The 23,133-nt window shown below is 47.6% G+C and overlaps 1 protein-coding gene across 5 annotated transcripts in view; it reads left to right on the top strand.

Moving 5' to 3' along the window:
* pla2g7 (phospholipase A2, group VII (platelet-activating factor acetylhydrolase, plasma)) overlaps positions 1-23,133 on the top strand; it is a 113,608-nt gene that overhangs the window by 59,384 nt on the left and 31,091 nt on the right. For all 5 annotated transcript variants that reach the window (XM_038800211.1, XM_038800207.1, XM_038800210.1 and 2 more), the window contains one exon: positions 19,714-19,882. In XM_038800211.1, coding sequence (XP_038656139.1) covers positions 19,714-19,882 — 169 coding nt within the window. The remainder of the gene's footprint in view (positions 1-19,713; positions 19,883-23,133) is intronic.

Raw genomic sequence — 23,133 nt, 5'->3', positions numbered from 1 at the left:
CAGCCACTGCAGAGGGGAGAGCAGCTGGACCTGGAGGAGCGTGACATCTCTGATGAGGAGGGCAGCAAGGATAAAAACGCAGAGGAGAAGGAGGCAGAAGCAACACTGGCAATGGCCAGGACCTGCATGGGCTGAAGGTCAAGGGACCCCTCATGGCATCTCGGTTTGGGGGTGACCAGGACTAGGGAGTGAAAAGTTCTCCCACCAGTGGGATTGACATCAATTCACTACTGAGGTACCTGCAAGAAGTCATCATGAGATTTCTAACATTCATGTGCAGTGTCATGAGAATGTCACTTTTAAGAAATGTCTGTCTGCTCATGTTACTGCAGTGATGCCAGAGTGTGGGTAGAGCTGGGCTATCTGTCAGCTTTTTACTTTCATTTTAGGCTGTTTGCTGCAGGGTGTGTTTTAGTTTTGTTTTCCATGTTGGAGCTGAAGCCAGACGAAGCAGGTGTACTGTTGATCTCTCTGCCATGAAAAGACTGTCTCTTGATCATTTGGTGAATTCGGAATTATAAATGTTCTCAGTAGTGAATGTAAACCTGGTGTGCTTCTGTTCAAAGGTGTTTCTTTGTCTTCTGGATGTTGTATGGGAAGTTATTAAGGATTACTTAGTGTTGTATTCTTTGGGGGCTGTATTTGAATTAATGGTTGCTAAGATGTTCACTGTATGTTTTAAAAAGGTTAACTTGAGTTCATAGAATACACATTGTTTTGCTTTTAAAAATACTTTTTGATTTCTGCTGTACCAAACCTAGAGTGGGCCGTGTGCTCCCCATACCACAACCTATTAAAAGTTGTGGGTCAGGTGAACTCCATGATACACTTTGGGGTTCTCAAACCCTGGCCCATAACAGCAGGATCATAAAGCTACACTCTGTAGGAAAATGAAGATGCATAGAGCACTGAGGACAGAGCGATGCTCCTCCCATCCTCTACGATATATCTGACTCCTGCCTGACAGAGTGGAACCCGTGCTGCCAATGAACAAGCTTATCATGGGGTTCAGAAATGCTGGATGGGCAAATCTCAGCTACGACACTCCCTCTGAGGTCAGGGGTCAAGGCTTTTCTCTACCTTGTGTGCAAGGTGGGCAGCCTCTCAACACTTTGTCAGCCATTGGCATCCTCATCACTATAGAAGAATGGTTGAAATGAGAGGCAGGAGTGTTGATGTTGTGGCAGTGGGGGGAGGTGTTACCTTCAAGCATGGTGGGGTGGGAAACCTTAGAGGGGCAGTCTTTACTGTGCCATCAGTATGGGAGATGGGAGAGATGAAGTGCTGTTAATCTCGTACTCAACAGGGATGAAGCGCCGACTGCGCCCTTGCAGTCATGGTACCCTACTCGGGAACTTCACAGTCACCTCTAGTGCTGACCCGCCATATTCACCTTCCCCCACCCATTATCCAGCTCCCACGAAGGACGGGCACTCCCTCAGCAGTGATATGGCCACAAATCCAAAAATGAGGAACTGATGCCTGCATGCCAGCCTTCAGACCCCCTTGACCAAGAGAAGGTGAAGGCAAGGCCTGTTAACGACTCCACCCCCAAGATTGAAAGACTGAACCCCAGGTCCAAGTTGACCATATCTCTGGCCCCCATGTCCACTCCAGCGCACCCTGAGCAGTGAAGAGCCTGAACGCTCATCTCCAATTCTTGTGCACGGTAGCACCGTGGTTAGCACTGTTGCTTCACAGCACCAGGATCTGGGTTCGATCCCTGGCTTGGCTCACTGTGCGGCATCTGAGTGGGTTTCCTCCGGGTGCTTCAGTTTCCTCCCCCAAGTCCCGAAAGACGCGCTGTTGGGTGAATTGGACATTCTGAATTCACCCTCTGTGTACCCCAACAGGCGCTGGAATGTGGAGACGAGGGGCTTTTTGCAGTAACTTCATTGCAGTGTTAATGTAAGCCTACTTGTGACAATAATAACGATTATTGTTATTATATTCCCCTCAAGAGGTCAGGCCGCCAGGTTCACGCTTTTGTAGCCCTATTGTAAACAACGCAGGTGTGAAGCCATGCTGGCACTCGGTGGATATTCCATGGGGGCAGGGAAGGTCTGGCGAGAGTGCTCACTAATGACATGATCATGTATTAAAATGGTATTGCCATGTTCCTAAGGAGTGATCTGCGCTACTCCACTGGTGAGGGGTGAAAATTCCAAAATCCAATTGTGCCGAGATAATTACGTATTTCGCCTCTGGATTTTGAGCCTGGGCTGAGTTTCCCACTCGTGGAGAGTGTGGGCTCAAAATCAACCCCTGATATGAATAGTTCAATTTGAAATTAATTAGTAATTGCTGATTTATGTATTTTCACAGGCCAGATTTACATTTCCTTTCACTGCCCATGATCAGTACGTTTTTGTAAGGGAGGTGCATTTTCTTACCTCCAGCGTTAAAATAGTTTGTGTAGCAAGCTTTTCATCAGTTTAAAAATAAAGGAGGTTATTTATTACAAAACACTTGGCCCAGATTTTAAAATGTGACGCCTCACGGACAGGAAGATTACATACAGAAAACAGTATGGTTACAACTTGTAATTATCTCGGTCTTTTTTCATGGCAAGCTATAATTTCTTTGATGGAGGTGATGCTTTAAAGTTGTTCGTCTGGTAAAACAAAGGATTCTCAGTAGGCTGCTTAGAGTCTAAAATCCAGCAGATTGGTTCTTGGCTGAACTCAAAAATGTGTGGGGGAGTGCTTCTACTTTAAGGTATTGGTGTTTATTACCTTCTGCCTGGATGACTTGCAGCTGGTTTGATCACTTTTATGGAGCCATTCAGCACTGAAACTGGCCCTTCGGCCCACCATGTCTATGCAGACCATCAAACACCAAATGATCCAGCACTTGGGCCATGGCCAACTATGCATTGCTGGTCCAGATGCTTCTTGAAATTTACAAGAGTGCCGCTCCGCCAGCCTCTCAGCCAGCTCATTCCATTTTTCCATCACCCTCTGGGTGGAAAAATGTTTCTTCAGGTTGCCTCTGAATCATTTACTCCTCACCTTTAACCTTATTCCCTCTGGTCTTTGTGACAATATATGTATTGTAAGAATAATGATGGGTTCACAATTTACTGTAACTACATCCAACCACAATGGCGATCAAGTGCATACAAGTAGATCACGTGACACTCTTGATTCGGGGAGTAGGTTGTTAGGTGAGATAGTGAACAATCATGTTATCAAGAGCTCTGTAGTTAGTATCACAGTTTTAGTCAATCTGTTATCTTTTATATCTTAGCAAGCAAATTGATTCTATTTAGTTGAAATGTAAATAAATCAGCCTTATTCAATACATCGCTTGATATTCTTTGTGAGACACTACCCTTTGCAGCCATCCTCATTTAGAAATCAAAGAATATCACAGTCTTGGACACCTCTGCCATGGGGAAAGGATTCTTATGATCTACCCTATCTATGCCTCTCAGAATTTTGTATATCACTATCAGATTCTCCCCTCAGCCTCCTCTGCACCAGGGAAAACAAACCCAGCCTATCCAGTCTCTCCTCCTAGTTGAAGCTTTCCATCCCAGGCAACATCATGGTGAATCTCCTCTGCACCCCCCCAGTGCTTCACATCTTTCCGATGGTATGGTGACCAGAACTGCAATATTCCCTCAATGGCCTAACCAATCTATTATAAAGTTGTACCAAGACCTCCCTTCTCTAAATTCTATGCCAGGGCTATTGAAGGAAGGCATTCCATATGCCTTCTTCATCACCCTATCTACCTGTACTGCCACCTTCAGGGATCCATGGATTTGTACACCAAGGTCCTTTTGTTCCTCAATACTCCCTAGGGACCTACTGTTCATTCGGTATATCCTACCCTCATTAGATCGCACAAAATGTTTATCACCTCCCACTTATCAGGATTAAATTCCATCTGTTATTGTTCTGCCCAATCTACCAGCTGACAGTATCTAAGACTATCTTCCTCACTATCAACCACGCTACTATTTTCATATCATCTTCAAACTCACTAATTATACCATTTACATTAACATCCAAGTTGTTAATGTATATAAGGAATAACCAGGGTCCCAGCACCAATCGCTGTAGTCAAAAGCTTCCAATCACAAAAGCAATACTTCACCGTCACCCTTTGCCTCCTATTAACAAGCTGATTTTGGATCCAATTTGGCAACGCCTTGGATCCCATGGGCATGGACCTTTTGCACCAGCCTTCCATGTGGGACCTTGTCAAAGGCCTTGCTGAAGTCCATGTAAACCACATCAACTGCGCTACCCTCATCAATATATTTAGTTATCTTGTCAAAGAACACATTTAAATTAGTTAGACAGGATCTCTCATCAACAAATCCGTAGCAACAATTCCTGATCAATCCCTGCCTTTCCAAGTGTTGTTTAACCCTGTTCCTCAGAATTGTTTACAATAATTTCCTGAACAATGATGTTAGACTAACTGGCTCCTAATTACCTGGCTTATCCTTGCTGCCCTTGAATTGAGGTACCACATGAGCTATCCTACAGTCATCTGGCACTTGACCTGTGGCTAGCGAAAATTTAAATATCTCCATCAGGGCCTCCGCAATCTCCTGCCTTGCCATTCCCTCTGTCTGTAAGTAGCTTTGTCTGGTTTTTAAAAAACCAAATAGTTTTCTTATCATGTGATCTCCACAAGTTCAAAGTTCTTTTTGTTTTATTCCAATTTTCCTGTGTTGTTATTGGTTATCCTTAGAGTTCGAGATAGCCAGTGTCTTTTGTGTTTGAATAACCCATTCAATTTTGAAATTACCCTTTTGAATTAATCTCAGAAAAGGCACTGACTCAACATCAGTCTGGAATGTCTCTTTTGTTCTCTCTTGAGATAGCGTTTCAATCTACAAAATAAGTCACATAGCCTTTGAGTCACCACCTTTTGAAACCTTTTTTTCAGTTTTAAAGATATGAATTATTGACTGAAGTCAATAATATCCTGGAACATGACTGTACGTATAGCAGATACTTTGTAAATTAAATTCAATTAATAGTTTCTTCCACTTGGGGACAGTTTTGGTCCCTTAGGTCTATATATTATATTTAGTTTTCTTTGCCTGTCTGTTCCCTAAAGAATATTATGCCCTTAATTAATTAATGTGCAGAGTCTGCACGTTCTCCCCGTGTCTGTGTGGGTTTCATCCACGTGCTCCTGTTTCCTCCCACAGTCCAAAGATGTGCAGGTTAGGTGGATGGGCATGCTAAACTGCCCCTGGTGTCCAAAAAGGTTAGGTGAGGTTACGGGGATAGGGTGGAGGCATGGGCTTAAGTAAGGTGTTCTTTCCAAGGGCCAGTGCTGACCCGATGGGCCGAATGGCCTCTTTCTGCTCTGTAAATTCTACGATTTGGCTGTGATTTCTCAGTGTTGCTATTCCTTGCTGTGTACTGACAATGACACCACGTTTTGAGTTTTTCCCTCTGTCTGGTGGCAGGTGCTACTTCACTTTTGTAAATATTAATTTTTAGTTATGTTGCAAATGTGGAGAATCTGGGAGAATGGTATTCATGGCCCTTCTGCTGATGTTACTGTGGACAAGAGAATCTTGTAGTCAGCATATTTTAATGTTGCTGTAGCTGGGTAAAGCCAGATAGACCACAGTGGTATTTTGTGCTATGTTTCTATGTGTATGTTTCTATGTGTATGTTAGCCTTGATGATGTTCTAGAAATTCCTGGAGTGGCACATCTAGCAGCAAGCAGCCTGATCTTGATGAAAAAAATGAAATGAAAATCACCTAATGTCACGAGTAGGCTTCAATGAAGTTACTGTGAAAAGCCCCTAGTCACCACATTCCGGCGCCTGTCCGGGGAGGCTGGTACGGGAATCGAACCGTGCTGCTGGCCTGCTTTAAAAGCCAGCGATTTAGCCGAGTGAGCTAAACCAGCCCCTTGTTTAACCTCTCCCTTCAGATAACATATTTCCGTCACAAATTGTGAACTGATAATGGCACAGCAATGTCAACATCACATCTGATATCTCATGAACTTTGTAGCCAATTGCTTATCTCCTAAACCAATAAATTTTAAAGATAAAGAGAAAGAAACGCAGCAAACATTGGAGAAGAAAATAGGGTGAATTAGAGTCTAATTAGGTACAGAAAGAGAAATTGCTTCGGCAGTTTTTTGACTTGAAGAAAGACAAACAAAAAATAGCCCTTGCAGCTCACCACCCCCACACACTGAATGCCCCCTCATAGCCCGATACCAACCCATGCCCTTAATATCCCTGCCCTTTGATCTTACTGTCTCCATGCCAACTCACCTTGTATTCTTTGGCAGTTTCCAAAATGTTTATGCACTTCCATGCACAATATTTACTTTCAACATTCCCAAAGGGTGCCTTACCTCTCCAAAGATGTCCAGGGAACATGCCCAAAGGGTACCTTGCCTGTCCAGAGGAGTATGCTGACTATTCAAATTAATCCCCAAGTTCAGAGCTGTTGTTACCTGCATACTTTGGGATTCTCACATCTGATGTACCAAAATCCAGTAGAGGCAGCTGGTGATTTAAATGGGCAGCTGCTTCTATAAATCATGCATACATGATTTACTCACCCTTTCTCCAGCCCTGCCTTGGGAAATGCCATGGTTGGATGTGGGACTTCGAATTCCCAGCCATTTCTGGGATTTTCACCACAACAGAGCCATTATATCTGGCCATTCTCACTCATCTACTGTACCCCAAAATTATTTTCTGAACAAAATCTTGGTGTCAAAACAGGTTTGCATTCTGTCAACAAATGCTAGCTTGTTCATAGAATCACTACAGTGTAGAAGGAGGCCATTCAGCCTTTGGTATGCTCCGACTGCACTCTACCTAAGCCCACCCCCCCACCATATCCTCGTAAACCCACTCGATGATCATGGCCAATCCACCTAACCTGCACATCATAGACTGTGGGAGGAAACTGAACTAAGAAGGAAACACGTGCAGATACAGGGAGAACATCCAAACCCACACAATCGCTCAAGGCCGGAATCGCACCCAGGTCCCTGGCACTGTGAGGCAGCAGTGCTGGCCATTGTGTCACCATGCCGCATGAAATTAGCATCTATTGTGACCATACATTTCACATTAAGTTATTGGTATGCTCTCTTTTTGTTTTGCATATTTAAGTGTTAACATAATTGTAACATGCATGAGCTTTATAATGCAGCTAAGCTGAAAACTATATCCATGTAGTTTTCCCCAAGTCACCTGTTTTGTTTGGACAACTGAGACAAACTAATCATATAGTTAGGAAAATAAAAGTAGTTTTAAAGGATTCATATTTGTATTGATAAACATTAGAAATATAGTACAGATTTAAGTGGGTTTAATTTTACGTTTGTGTGCCTGAAAGGGTAAACCTTATAGTTCGATTCATGCTGAACAAGGATATGGGGTTTGGTTAAGTTCCAATTGTGTTCCTGTTGCGCTTAGAGAGAACTACGATGTGAAGAATACAATAAAAGGCATGTGCATGTGGGTGTTGCTTAGCAACCAGGGCCTTGCAAAGTAGAGAAGCTTTTAAGTTTTAATTTTTTAAAAATTATCTTTATTAGTGTCACAAATAGGCTTACATTAACACTGCAATTAAGTTACTATGAAAATGCCGCCCCCCCCCCCCAGTTGCCACACTCCGGCGTTGTTGGGTGCACTGAGGGAGAATTCAGAATGTCCAATTCACCTAACAAGCACATCTTTTGGGACTAGCGGGAGGAAACCGGAGCTCCCAGTGGAAACCCACGCAGACACTGGGAGAACGGGACTTGTGGGAGGAAACCCATACAGACAATGGGAGAATGTGCAGACTCCGCCGGGAATCGAACTGGGTCCCTGGCACTGTGAAGCATCAGTGCTAACTACTGTGCTACCGTACCTGCCTTGAATGCGGCTGGAGATGAGTAGTCAGTGAGAAAGCAACCGGTTAGGTCTGGTACTTGCTTATTGGGATAGGCTGAAGGCCTAGGCTCTTTCAAAAGAGTCAGTGCAGACTCAATGGGCCAAATGGGTTCCTTCTGTATTTTAGAGATTCTGTGATTCTATTCCAACATGTTTCCAGCCTTTCCAGAAGAAAAGCCATACCATGGAGTAATGGTTAAGAAAACAAGCCCAGGGACCCGAAGAGCAGCTAATTAAGAAAACTAGGAAACTGAAGCAAAGTTTCCAAGAAGTCTAAGGCTAAAGGAACTCAAAGAGAACACTGTTCAGTAAATACAGACAGAGCTGAGAAGAAGGCTGAGATACCAGAAAAATATCTGAAGTCATTTTCAGGTTTGAGATTTTACTGCAGCCTGTGGAATGTGAATTGAAATAACAATGGAAATTGATGGCTGGACCTCGGAAAACAAAGATATCCTAAAGGGGTTGCTGTACAGTTCTGGACTAGATTCACTGTAAAAAGTGGGGGCAGAAGCTTTATTTAAAGCTTTGGAAAACCAGGTCTGGATTTTGGTCTGCACATTGCTTAGGGAAAGCTTCTCTGGGGAACCAAGTTTTTTGATCAGTGAGGAAACTGAATTCGCTAAAATTCAATTACTAATGAAACAATTAGAAAATGAAAAAGAAATAGAAATTTAAATAAACTTGAACTACAGATGCTGGGAAAGAAAGGAAAAAGAGAGCTTTTCAAAAAGAAATTGAAATGAGGAAACGTTGTGGAAATGGAAAGATTGGCAAGGGATAAAAAGAAAATGGAGAGAGAAGATTTCAACTTAAAATGCTGGGTGTTAAAGCCGAGACCCTAGATCAGGTTGAGGAAGGAAGTAGTTCTAGACATGAACCTAGTGGGGAGATATGTAAATTTATACAATCCCTTCCAAAATTTGAGAAGGATGTGGAAGCATTCTTTCATTTAAAAAGGTTGGTAAACAGATGAAATAGCCAAAAGAAATTACTTTTCCAAAGTAGACTGGTAAGTAGAACTAGTGGTGTGTATGCATCATCATCTGAAGAGGTACCTGTAGATTATGATATAGTAAATAAAGCAATCCTTAATTTGTATAAGTTAGTTCCTGACGCATACAGACAGATATTTTGAAACACCAGAAAACAGCCGGGACAAACTTGTACTGAATTTGAGAGTGAAGCAAAATAGTTTAGACCATTGGATATGGGTTTTAAAGATCAAACATATGAAGCGCTTCGAGAAGTGACTGCTTTAGCAGAATTTAAAGATTCACTTCCTTTTGTTCATAGGACACGGTGAGAAACAAACGGTTAAAATTACACCAAGATTGGTGGAGTAGTGGATGAGGTGGAGGGCTGTTGTAGGCTGCAAAGAGACATTGATAGGATGCAGAGCTGGGCCGAAAAATGGCAGATGGAGTTTAACCCTGATAAGTGCGAGGTGATTCATTTTGGTAGAAAAAATTTGAATGCGGATTACAGGGTCAATGGTAGGGTTCTGAGGAATGTGGAGGGACAGAGTGATCTTGGGGTTCATGTCCACAGATCTCTGAAGGTTGCCACTCAAGTGGATAGAGCCGTGAAGAAGGCCTATAGTGTGTTAGTGTTTATTCACAGGGGGCTTGAGTTTAAGAGCCGCAGGGTTGTGCTGCAACTGTACATGACCCTGGTGAGACCACATTTGGAGTATTGTGTGCAGTTCTGGTCACCTCACTATAGAAGGATGTGGAAGCATTGGAAAGGGTGCAAAGGAGATTTACCAGGATGCTGCCTGGTTTGCAGGATAGGTCTTATGAGGAAAGGTTGAGGGAGCTAGGGGTTTTCTCTTTGGAGCGGAGGAGGATGAGAGGTGACTTAATAGAGGGTTATAAAATGATGAGGGGGATAGATAGAGTGGACGTTCAGAGACTATTTCCTCGGGTGGATGTAGCTGTTACAAGGGAGCATAACTATAAGATTCAGGGTGGGAGATAAAGGAGGGATGTCCGAGGTAGGTTCTTTACTCAGAGAGTGGTTAGGGTATGGAATGGACTGCCTGCTGTGATAGTGGAGTCGGACACTTTAGGAACTTTCAAGCGGTTATTGGATAGGCACATGGAGCACACCAGAATGACAGGGAGTGGGATAGCTTGACCTTGGTTTCGGGCAATGCTCGGCACAACATTGAGGGCCAAAGGGCCTGTTCTGTGCTGTACTGTTCTATGTTCTAAAACTGCTGGACAGGCAACAGAGTTAGCTGATGATTACAAACTGGTCCGTAGAATCAAATGTTTTTTCCATCGTCCTTTTAAACATGAGAAGGATGGAAAGCAGGAAGGAGAAAAGAAAAGAAATAGTCAAGCAAGAGATGGGTATAAATAGTCAAGCAAGAGATGAAACAGTTGGGAATGGTAAGGAAATTTCACTTCTGATCAAAATGGAAGGTGCTAAAGGTGGAACTGACATTCGGAGGCCGAAGTGTTTGCATTGTAAAAAAAGTGGGACATATTCAGGAATATTGTTGGAAACTAAATGAAAGACCAGTTGCAGTAGTAGGAAAAGGAGCATCTGAAAAAAAAATGGCTGCTAAAACTGTACCAGTGGTACAGGTGAAACATGCTCTTTCAGTATCAATGAGAAAGGGGTAGGTCTCCACCTTTATCAATACTGATTAAATGTTATCGACCTGAAACATTAATTGTGTTCCTCTCCACAGATGCTAACAGACCTATTGAATATTTCCAACATTTTCTGATGTTATTTCAGATTTTCTGCATACTGATTTTTCTTTGCTTTAAAAAAATGTATACACTACTTTTTCCAAAGAAAGGAAGTTATTATCTGAAATTGTTGAAGTCAGTGATCATTAACAGGAAAATAATAAACAATTTCTGATAAGATAATGCATATTTCAGCATATCCGCTTTAGTGAGTGCATTTGGATTTCTGCGTAGCTCCAGATAACAATAGTCAAGGGGAGGAATCCGAAGGCAGTAGAAGCCGTGTGTAAAACTTCCCCAGATGTTTCATTCATTTTAAGTTAGAGGTACAACTGCAGCAACCCTTGGAGTGGGATTTTCTAGTCCTTCACGCTGGCAGGATCTTCTGGTCCCACTGAACGGGTTCCCCAGCGACAGGGCAGGCGAGCCATGCAAATCGCCATAGACTTCAGCAGGACCAGACGATCCTGCCGGCGGCCACTTGCAAGCTGCCTCCACCTCTGGAAGTCATATCACAGGCGGCTGGAAAATCCCAGCTCATGTTCCTTGTATGAACTTAGACATTTGATTAAAGCATTCTAAATTGGCCTATACCTTTGGTCAGAACCTTGCTGCTTATTTAATACCATCATAGTTTTGCTCTGATCAATTCTACTTGTTTGTCATGAGACGTGGAGCAAAAAATACTTTTCTTATCCTCTTCCAAAAACAGCTGCAATATTCCATCACGAGATGCTGGAGGGTTTTTTGATGTGACCATCAATTCACAAGACACGTGGTTGGAAGTGAACAGTGGTTTTAATAGTCTTACAACAGAGCCTGCCTGCGACGAGATGAACTGGCAGGCAGGCTCACGCCTGCAAAGCTTTATACTTCTGGTTAGTGGGAGGAGCCATGGGTGGAACCATGGGCGGAGCCAAGGGTGGAGCCCAGTACAAACTCCTCATCTCCCCCTATGGGCAGAGCCGCGCAACTGCTCGTATACCGAGCTTACAATAACGCAACACATACAATATAACACAGCGTCAATTACGAGATTGTGATTCACCACATTCACCCCCTGTATTTAAAAAAAAAAAAATCAAGTCCAGCGGGGGTGATGAGACTACAAATTGAGTCGATCCGGCGGTCGAGTTGTCCTCAGAGATCTGCGAAGCACTGGGGTTGCATCCTCTTCTGGTGGCTGGGTGGTGGCGGTCGGCGAGGGTACCATGGCGGACTCTGGGGGTGATTCGGTCTGAACTTCGTACCCGACTGGTGACGGGGAGCGCCGGAAAACCATAGGCGCGGGGGCGTGGAGCACGGGCAGGGAACCTGCAGGCGTGGGGGCGCCGGGCGTGGGGGGTTGGGTGGGGTGTAGTGTGAGGTGCGCCTCGGCGGTAGTGGTGTCGGAGTTGGATCCTGCAGGCGCCAGGTCCCGGAGGGAAACCGTGTCCTGACGGCCGTCAGGGTATTCAATAAAGGCATATTGAGGGTTTGAGTGGAGTAGGAGCACTCTCTCCACGAATGGGTAAGTTTTGTGGGTCCGGGCATGCTTCTGGAGGAGAACCGGGCCCGGTGTCTTCAACCATGCTGGGAGCGAAACCCCCGTGGTAGTGCCCCTGGAAAAAACAAATAGCCGCTCGTGAGGGGTCTGGTTTGTGGCCGTACATAGGAGGGACCTAATAGCATGGAGCGCGTCGGGGAGGACCACCTGCCAATGGGAGGTTGGGAGCTTCCTGGACCGGAGGGTCAGTAGGATGGTCTTCCAGACCATCACGTTCTCCCCCTCCACCTGCCCGTTCCACCTGGGGTTATAGCTGGTAGTCCTGCTCGAGGTGATGCCCTTGTCGAGCAGGTGCTGACGCAGCTCGTTGCTCATAAAGGACGAACTCCTGTCGCTGTGTACATAGCTGGGGAAACCAAACAGGGTGAAGATGCTGTGCAGGGCTCTAATGACTGTGTGGGAGGTCATATCGGGGCACGGGATAGCAAAGGGGAAGCGGGAGATCTCGTCTATTAAGTTTAGAAAGTACACATTCTGATTGGTTGAGGGGAGTGGCCCTTTGAAATCGATTGCGAGGCGTTCAAAGGGCCGGGAGCCTTTACCAGGTGGGCCCTGTCCGGTCTATAGAAGTGCTGTTTGCACTCCGCGCAAATCGGGCAATCCCTGGTGACGGCTTTTACCTCCTCGGTGGAGAAAGGCAGATTTCGGGCATTGACGTAGTGGGCGAGCCGGGTGGCAGAGGTCATTGTGGCTAGCTTTCAGGCGGTCGTCTTGCGCGCTGGCGCACGTGCCGCGGGACAGGGCATCTGGGGGCTCGTTGAGCTTCCCCGGTCGGTACATGATATCATACTTGTAGGTGGAGAGTTCGATCCTCCACCGTAGGATCTTATCGTTTTTAATTTTGCCCCTTTGTGAGTTGTCAAACATAAAGGCAACTGATCTTTGGTCAGTGATGAGGGTGAATCTCCTACCTGCGAGGTAGTGCCTCCAGTGACGTATAGCTTCCATGATGGCTTGTGTTTCCTTTTTGACCGAGAGTGTCGAAGTTCCGAAGCGGAGAGGGTTCGGGAGAAAAAGGCGACTGGTCTCCCTGCCTGATTTAGTGTGGCTGCGAGAGCAACCTCTGAGGCATCGCTCTCAACCTGAAAAGGGACGGATTCATCCACTGCCCGCATGGCCGCTTTGGCGATGTCCTCCTTGATGCAGGTGAAGGCCTGGCGAGCCTCATCTGATAGAGGAAAGAGTGTGGCCTTAAATAGTGGGCGGGCTTTGTCCGCATATTGAGGGACCCACTGGGCATAATATGAGAAAAACCCCAGGCACCTTTTGAGGGCCCTGGGACAATGAGGGAGAGGGAGTTGTAAGACATACGGTCCGGGTCGGGGCCCAGGACTCCGTTTTCCACGACATAGCCGAGGATGGCTAGCCTTGTCGTGCGGAAAACGCATTTCTCCGTGTTGTACGTGAGGTTGAGTTTCTGGGCAGTCTGGAGAAATTGATGGAGGTTAGCATCGTGGTCCTGCTGATCGTGGCCGCATGTGGTGACGTTATCCAGGTACGGAAACGTGGCCCGCAGCCCGTACTGGTCCACCAGTCGGTCCATTGCTCGTTGGAACACCGAGACCCCATGCGTGACGCCAAAGGGAACCCGGAGGAAGTGGAAGAGGCGGCCGTCAGCCTCGAACGCCGTGTAGTGGCGGTCCTCCGGGTGGATTGGGAGCTGGTGGTATGCAGACTTCAGATCCACCGTGGAGAAGACTTTATAACGGGCGATCTGATTCACCATGTCTGCAATCCTGGGGAGGGGGTACGCATCGAGGAGCATGAACCGATTAATGGTTTGGCTATAGTCCACGACCATTCAGAATTTTTCCCCGGTCTTGACGACCACCACCTGAGCTCTCCAGGGGCTATTACTGGCCTCTATGATCCCCTTGCGTAGAAGCCTATGGACCTCGGTTCTGATAAACACCCTGTCCTGCAGGATGTATCGCCTGCTGCGAGTGGCTACGGGTTTGTTGTCCGGCGTGAGATTGGCGAAGATGGAGGGGGGTCGATTTTTAGCGTAGTGAGGCTCCAGATAGTGAGTGGGGGCAAGGGCCCACCAAAGCTGAGTGTGAGGCTTTTGAGGTTGCACTGGAAGTCGAGTCCCAGTAAGAGTGGGGCGCAGAGTTCAGGGAGCACTTATAGCTGGAAGTTAGTGTAGCTAGTGCCCTGGATCGTTTGGATCGTTAGGGTCGCGGCGGTGTGCCCTTGGAGGTGAACGGAGTGTGAGCCCGAAGCGAGGGAGATAGTTTGCCGTGCAGGGAAAATAGGGAGCGAACAGCGTCTTACCAGATCTGGGTATACGAAGCTCTCGGTGCTCCCGGAGTCAAAGAGGCATGGTGTCCTGTACCCGTTGATTTTAATGGTCAACATTGAGTTGCGGATGTGCTTTGAACGCGACTGAGTTGCGGGTAGTCGGCGGCTCGATCAGCTGTGCTGGAGTGGCCCCGTGATGACTGCCCTCTGAGTTCGTAGTCTTCGAGGCGATTTGCTGAGTTGGAAGAGGAAAGATCCCAAGATGGCCGCCCCCCGTGGATCGCACGTGGTGAGCAGCGAGGAAGATGGCGCCCCTGATGGTGGCCCCCCATGAGTCGCACATGGTCAGCCGCGTGGAGGGGGGCTGCCAAGATGGCCCCCCCCCATGAGTCGCACGTGTCGTTTGGGGGCGGAGTCTGAGTGCAGGCCACAGCATTTCGGGGCCTGCGACCTGTGCATTTTGAAAACAAATGCTGTGGGAGAGTGAGGAGAGGGGGCTTGCTTTGCTAGGCAGACCCGGGCATAGTGTCCTTTGCGACCGCAGCTGCTGCAGGTCACGTTACGGGCCGGGCAGTACTGCCGTGGGTGCTGGGGCTGTCCGCAAAAATGGCACACTGGAGCTGCGTGATGGGTGGGTGGCCGTGCGGCGCAGGCCTGGGGCAGTCGCTGGTCGGGGGCCCAGGATGGGGTTGCTTGGTCCGCGGGGAACGAGGTGAGGCTGCGGAACGAGACCTCCATGGTGGTAGCCAATTCTACCGTGTCCTCTAAATTCTGGGCCCCTTTTTCGAGCAACCGCTGGCGCACATAGTTTGATCTGAGCCCTGCCACGTAAACATCTCTGACGGCAAGCTCCATGTGCTGTTCGGCTGATACAGCTTGGTAATTACAGTCCCGAGCTAAAGTCTTTAATTCCCGCAGGAATTCTTCCGACTCCGCGGGGTGCTGGCGGCGGGTCGTAAAAATATGGCGCGCGTAGACCTCGTTGATGGGCCTCACGTACATTCGATCTAGCATGGCTAGGGCCCCCGTATACGAGTTGGTACTATTGAGTTGAGTAGATATACGGTGGCTCACCGTTGCGTGCAGTAGACTGAGTTTCTGCTCCTCTGTAGTTTCTGGAGTACTTGATCCAGCCAGGTAGGCCTTGAAACATCTGAGCCAGTGTTGAAAGATTTCTCTTGCCTCTGCAGCCTGCGGGTTGCGTTCTAGTCAATCAGGTTTGAGGGCTGATTCCATAGTCTTTTTCTTCTAGTTTCCTAAGTCTATTAAATTGATGTGACCATCAATTCACAAGCCACATGATTGGAAGTGAACAGTGGTTTTAATAGTCTTACAACAGAGCCTGCCTGCGACGTGATGAACTGGCAGGCAGGCTCACGACTGCAAAGCTTTATACTTCCGGTTAGTGGGAGGAGCCAAGGGTGGAGCCCAGTACAAACTCCTCATCTCCCTGTATGGGCACAGCCACGCAACTGCTCGTATACCGAGCTCACAAAGACACAACACATACAATGTAACACAGTGTGAATTACTAGATTGTGATTCACCACATTTTTTATTACCATAAGCAAATGCTCAGCAAGGCACAGGTAACTTTCTACCAACTTTTCCGAATACTGTCACTATGATGAATCCGATGATATTAACTAACCAACTGATGTTAACTCGAGCTTAATTTTAGCTTAATTTTTCTTATTCCCAATTCATCAAGGTATATTTGTAAAGCGATGTGTATTTATACTTTAGTGATTTGTTTGTTGGTGCCTTTATTTACAATCCTCAAAGACCAATAACTTTTCGTACGAAATTCAAATTCTCGGTGGCTAACTGGAAGGATGACATAACAAGATTTTACAGGTACAATTCTGCCAACCTACACACAGGGGGAGCCAAAATGTCAGAAACCCACTGGCATAAAATCACATTGCAATTCTCTGGTTGGCAGGCGGCGCAAACTCCATTTACATCTCATGATTGCTCATTAAAAATGTGGGAAGTTCAACTGGGGGTTGGAGTCAGAGGTGAGGCTGTGGTTGTAGCCTAACTAAGACATGTGTGTGTGTGAGGGGGTGGGGGAAGAAGAGGGGGTGCGCAGAAATGTGGAGGGAGGATGACGCAAGTGTAGTTGCTGAGGCAGAGGGGCAAGGAGTTGGATAAAGGAGACAAACAATGGAAGGCAGAAGGAAGACTTGGGGGAGGGAAGTTGGACACTGACTAGACGGCATGTAAAGCTCACAAACAAAGGGGATGGATGAAGACTCCTGATGCGGTGAAGTCCAAGTGGGACTTGGGTGCCTCGTAGGCGATAGGCTCCAGGGGGAGGGTGGTTGATTAAAGGAACTGATTTACTCTTGGGGCTGCTAGCCTTTTGCCTCTGGGTTGCTGACACCCTGCGTGGTCTGGTGAAGACAGGTGGGAGTGATAAGAATGTCCTGGAATGGTATTTAAATCTGACACCGGGACCTTTGACCCCATCACCAGAGGGTGGGTGGACGAATCAGCTGCTGGTTCGCCAGAAGAGTCAGAGGGGAACTGCCACCACGTTTTGGGCGGAATTTTATGGAACTGTTTCTAAGTGGCATTTGTGGCAGGTTTTTTTTGGGAGTTTCCCACGGTTCTGTCGCTATCAACCGACACTAGTCACTTTAAGATCGGGCCACCATTTTGAAACCATGCCCTGATCTCAAAGGGAAGTCCACCACACCTCCCCAAGTGAGGACACCCTGCTATGAGGTCCCTGGGGGGAGGACCACCCTCCCAACCTTTGGAAGCCACTCCTTACCTGCTCTGCATCCCACTATTTACAACCTACCCCCCCAACTCCACCCTCTTTCATGGGAATGGCCCTCTCGGGCCCTGGCCCATGGCAGTGCCATCCTGACACCCAGGCATCCTTGCACTGCCATTCTGGTACTGCCAAGGTGCCAGCCAGGTAGTGCCAAGGTGACCAGGTTCCAGGTGGAGCATCAGGGGACCACCCTGCACTCCCCACCCCGGTGCCATTCTACTTCCATGTTTCAGTGGAACAGTACTGAACGGTGCCTGGCTGTGGCCTTCGGGGCTTCCCGAGACCTTTGGATGCCAGGTAAGTAGGCTTGGTCCCACCTTGTGGGCTGGTTCCTGATACTGGCGTCTTGCGTGACTTGGGTAGATCCCGCGAGGCATCGCAGTTGTCTAGAAGCCTGTGGGAGGCCAAACCTGGCATCTATCGGCCATGCGCTGCTCTCAATAGGGCACGTAATGGCTGGTTGATCATGCCCTTAGGCAGAATTCTCCCATTTTGAGACTAAGATTTTTACTGTAATTAATAAACTGAAAGTAACATTATCTAAATACCATTCAGTAGTCAGCTTGAACACCATTCAGTAGACAACCTATAGTCTAAACGACAGAAAATATCCCCCATTTAATTCTTGAATTTACAAAAAACAATCTGCCTCCACATTTATACTTTACACTGTCTTGGGCTGGGATTCTCCCTTCTGGGGACTAAGTCCCGACACCCGCTGAAAAACGGGTGGGAATCACTCCTGACTTTTTCCTAGAAAGTCCGAGGTGATTCTCAGTCTTTTCAGCTCTGGCTGCCGGCGGAACCCTGCAGTTGCGGCCGCGCATGCGCACGGCAGCCGGCCGCGGGTCTACGCACCTGCGTGGCGGCCGTCTTTGTGTCGGCCCCCGCAACATGGCAGATACAGGGGCCCAGTGCGGAGGAACATAGCCCCCCCACCCCCGGGAATGAGCGCACATGCCGATCGGTAGCCACCGATCGCGAGGCCCCCCCGGAGTTGGATTTCCCCGCCCCCACACCAGGACGATCCCCGCAGCCAGAACGCTGAGGTCCCGCTAGGTGGGACCACATGTGAACCACGCCGGTGGAACCGGCGGGCACTCGGCCCGTCAAGTGTGGAGAATTGCCGCATGGGGCACTTTCAATGGCCCCTGACCGGCGCCGCGGCGATTCTCCGGTCGCCGGAGAATAGAGTGCCAGTGTGGGAGCCTATTTTGGGTAATTCTCCACCCACCCTGGGCTGAGCGTGATTTTGGCGCAGAGGGTCGGAGAATACCGCCCCATGGTCTTTGAGTGGACACTTCATTTTCCAGAAATAAGTCCAAAGTGACTCTTAACTTTCACTGGCTTGCTTCCTTTCTTTTCCTTTTCCAACTGGACAGCTCCTAATCCCAGATGTGACTTTCACAGTGTGGGACAAATTAAACATTCTTCCCTTTCACGTCACTAGGTGATTTTTCCAGTTTAGTTGAGGTCAGTCTCTTCAATCTGAGTGCAAGCTTCCATCTGCTTTTCATGTGGTGATTGACATGGCCAGCATTTTCTTATCTGCCTCTTACCTGTGTCTCTCTCATTCTCGCAAAGTGACCACGTCTGTGAGGTTCAGTGACATTTAGGAAATTGTGCAAGCCGGTCCTGCAAAGGCTTCCTTCCTATTGACCCTTGTACAAGGCACAAGTCAGGAGTGGAATGGAATACTCTCCACTTACCTGGATGAGTGCAGCTCCAATAACACTCTAAGCTCAACACCATCCAGTACAAAGCCCATTTAATTGCTCCCCCTTCCACAAACATTCAATCCCTCCACCTCTGACAAACAGTGGCAGCCGTGTGTACCATCTACAAGATGCACTGCAGGAACTCACCAAGGTTCCTTTGACAGCACCTTCCAAATCCACAACTACTACAGTGTAAAAGGACAAGAGCAGTAGTTACCTGGGAACACCACCACCTGGAGGTTCCCCTCCAAGTTGCTGAACACCCCAACTTCGAAATATATCGCCATTGCTTCACTGTCGCTGCGTCACAATCCCGGAACTCCCTCCCTAACAGCCATGTGGGTGTACCTACACCTCAGGGAATGCAGCGGTTTAAGAAGGCAACTCACTAGCACCTTCTGAAGGGAAACTGGGATGGGCAAGAAATGCTGGCCTAACCAGTGATGCTCATATTCTCTAAATTATTATTTTTTTTAAACGCCTGGATCAAAGCCTATCTCCATGGCAATGTGAATCGATGGACCTTGTACCCACTGTTTATATAGCTGGTTACAAAACTGGGACTTAGGAGTCTAATAGTCCATGTGAAAGTGACTATGGGAAGCTGAGACATTAAGTTTTAAAAACTCAAAGCCAAACTGTGATATCGCAAGAGCATAAGAAATAGGACAGAATTAGGCCATGTAGGCTTTCAAGCCTATCCCACTGTTCAAATAAGATCACGGCTGAACTTTTTATCGACTGAATCAAAAATTCAATTTGAATATATGAAATCGAATTAAGAATCAGATTTCTTAAACAATTATCTTTTGTTCATTTTCAGGGATGGATCAGCTTCAGCAACCTACTACTTTGAAGAAAAAACTAAAACCGTCAATGAAGTAGGAAAATGCACCAGCCCAGCACTCCCTTTCGATCAGTTGCAGCAAAAATGGCTTTACTATAAACCACATAAAGAGGGAGAACAAGAATTCCCATTGCGGAATGTGCAAGTAAGGCAATATGAATTTCTTCCTGCTTACTGGAGCAAATTACTTCTGTTGTGGGGACAGCAGCTGGTATTTTATTCTGAGCATTGTAACCGGAACTATGCACCACTTCTGTTTACCCTCTTCTCCCACCCAATTATAATTAAAATTCCAAGTGTCAGAGACATGCATACAAAATATGTTCGAGTTAGTGGTAGGAGAGCTTTCCATTGGTGAAATCGCCATCAGCTGACAATAGTACAACTAAAGACAGCCTATGAAAGGTCAGACAGCTCTGCCACCGTAGCAACAATTTTACTGCCCAACATTGATATTAACGAGACTTGAGTGCACTGTTAGTGTGGTTACTTGAAATGTTGTAGGTCAACTCAATGCCATGTAAGGACTTGGCCAACCAACACCCTGAATTGGACACACATTTGGACAGTCCTGATACCACCCTTTAAGCCCCTCATTTTATTACCTTGACAGACTGTTTCTGCCATTACCAGAAAGCTAGGGCTTTCTCACTTCTTTCCACCCCATTCCAGAAACCTTGGCCGGGATTCTCCGACCCCCCCCCCCGACGAGTGGGAGAATCGTCGGGGGTCGGCGTGAATGCTGCCCCCACCGTCCTCCTAATTCTCCCCCCCCCTCCCCAAATATAGCCCCGGCGTGAGTCGTGCTGCCTGCCTCGAAGAATGACGGGGTCTGGCGCGACTCAATGGGCCCCGGGGCTGACCGAATTCTCCGGCCCGCAATGGACCAAAGACCCGCCCATTCTTTGCCAGTCCCGCTGGCGTAAATTAGAGTAGGTCCCTTACCGGCGGGACCTGGCGGCCCGGGCGGACTCCGGGGTTCCTGGGGGGTCGCGGGGGAAACTGGCCCCGGCTGGTGCCCCACGGTGGCCTGGCCCGTGGTCGGGGCCCACCTATCCGAAAGCGGGTCTGTGCTGTGGGGGCACTCTATTGTTCCGCACTGGAGGCCTTGGTCCTCCGTCATTCCCGGTGCGGAAGCGAATCCCTCTGCGTATGCGCGGGAATGACTCCAGCATAGGCTGGCGCTCCCGCGCATGCGCCGACTCGTGCTGGCCGGCAGAAGCGCCGGTTTGCGTGGCGCCAAGAACCTCTCCCGCCGGCCGGCGGGGTACCAACCACTCCGGGGCGGACCTAGCCCCTGAAGGTGCGGAGGATTCCACACCTTTGGGGCGGCCCGACACCGGAGTGGTTCACGCCACTCTGTCCTGCCGGAAACCCCACCCCGCCGGGTAGGGGAGAATCCCGCCCCATATTCTCACCACTGACTCACCTTTGCTGGTCCCGAGCCTCAATGCAAGGGTCACTTTTCTGCTCTCGTCCCTTATGCCGTAGAGCTAAAACTGGAAAACCGCTGACCTTACCCTCAATTGAACAAAGCTGACTTGTGCACTTCACTTTCAAATAACCGTGAACTGAATGTCTCATGATTCTTGTCCACTTAGAACATAGGGTATAATTTTTTGAAGTTTTAACTAATGAGTATGCATGGCCTGAAAATGTACTACAAATATGAACCCACCACAGGCCGGGTAGTGCTCGATACGCTACAAACGCACCACTGACTTTATCCTTGCATGTCAACTTGTCATCAGAAAATTGAAATTTTGCCTCCCGCTTAATTAAGTCGCGCCTCACATTTTCCACTCTTGTGGGCTCCATAAAATCCACCTAATAATACACAATAACATGGAGACCCAAAGCACAACAATTTATTATTTTTAAATAAAGGTTTCCACTTCATGGGTGTTTAAACTCAATAATTTTGAAACATTTTAATTCAGATCTCTAACCATCCCTTAAAATCTGTTTGCTATCTGCCCTTTTGAGAGAGAATTTAGACCAGGGATCTGTATACTGGAATTTATGAACTATTCTATCTGGCCTTAAATCTACCAGATGGTGGAAACTAATACATGCCAAACCAGAATAGGGCAAACTCAAATAACTAATTTGATTCATTTACATGTAAATAATATCCAGAAGGATGTACTATGAACAAGTATTTAAAAAAACATACATTGCAAAATATCTAGCTGACTTACTGCTACCTCTGGGAGTAAAATAGTTTTTTGTCAAATGCTTCAGGTTTGGAGTTTCATCTGCAGTATGAAAGCGGAGTATCCATGCATCTCTTTACTCTGAACGACCAATAGAAATGGCTAAAGAACCATGGATCTAGGGCGTAATTTACCGGCTGCGGCCCACCAGAATCAGTGCAGGACGCGGCCGGAAGATCCGGGAGAGACCTCCCCGGGATTCCCAACAGCCGTTTTGCCTTGCGAGGTCGCAACATGTAACCAGATCTTGCACGGTTAAGTGAGTTCAGATGCCACCCAGCATCTGCCTGCCTTGCTGAAGAGAACCCCCCCCCCCCCCCCCCCCCCCCCCCCCCCCCCCCCCCCACAGGCGCCGTTTAGCAGAAGAGCACTTGAGGGGGTAGGGTGGGGTCTCCAGATGATCTGAGGTCCCCGGTTGTTGGCCACCTGGCAGGATAGCACCCTGGCACTCCTGGTGCCACCTTGGCACAGTCACCCTGACGTGCTACCAGGATACCAGCCTGGCACTGCCAGGGTGCCAAGGTGGCGCTGGCAGGGGCACTACCAGGCTGGCAGTGCCGAAATGTCAGGCTGACATTTTGCCCATGCTGGAGATTGGGCCCGGGGGTTCCCTACCCAGGTGAGGTGCGGGAGCCTGTGGACCCCCTTCTAACGGAGTTGGAGCGTTCCGGGGCTCGCATTGAGGGGTAAAGAGATTGGGGCGCCATTTAAAAATGGCTTCCCGACCACTCCTGCGCAGAAGACCGCTGCTCCTCAGTGCATTTCGGTGGAGGAGCATTCCCTACCGGGGACTGAAATAGCAGGTAGTGCTGTTGGAAATGGTCGCAATGCCACCCATTGTTTTTTAATTTTTTTGAAAAGAGAAAAAAATGCTTGATCTGGACAAATATTAATAATCTCAGCATCCTCAAAATACAGGGATGAAGTTTTGTAGCCTCAAAGCCTTAACACTGGTTTCTGTAGGTAAACATCGTGTAATCATGTGACAACAATGAAACCCTATGTTTTTCTGACCTCAAATTGTATCAGATTTACCAGGCAAACCAAATCCCAATCATGTAATATGAATATGAGGGTAAATTTTCCAATACCGATGCAATTATAGCTGAATAGAAGTGTTGCAAAGCTCACCTAAACACAATTTTCCACAGTCAGTTGATTGTTTAAAATCGACTATTTG

This window comes from Scyliorhinus canicula, chromosome 6, assembly GCF_902713615.1.
Source record: "Scyliorhinus canicula chromosome 6, sScyCan1.1, whole genome shotgun sequence".
Classification (NCBI taxonomy): Eukaryota; Metazoa; Chordata; class Chondrichthyes; order Carcharhiniformes; family Scyliorhinidae; genus Scyliorhinus; species Scyliorhinus canicula.
This window is presented reverse-complemented; position numbering and strand designations above follow the sequence as displayed.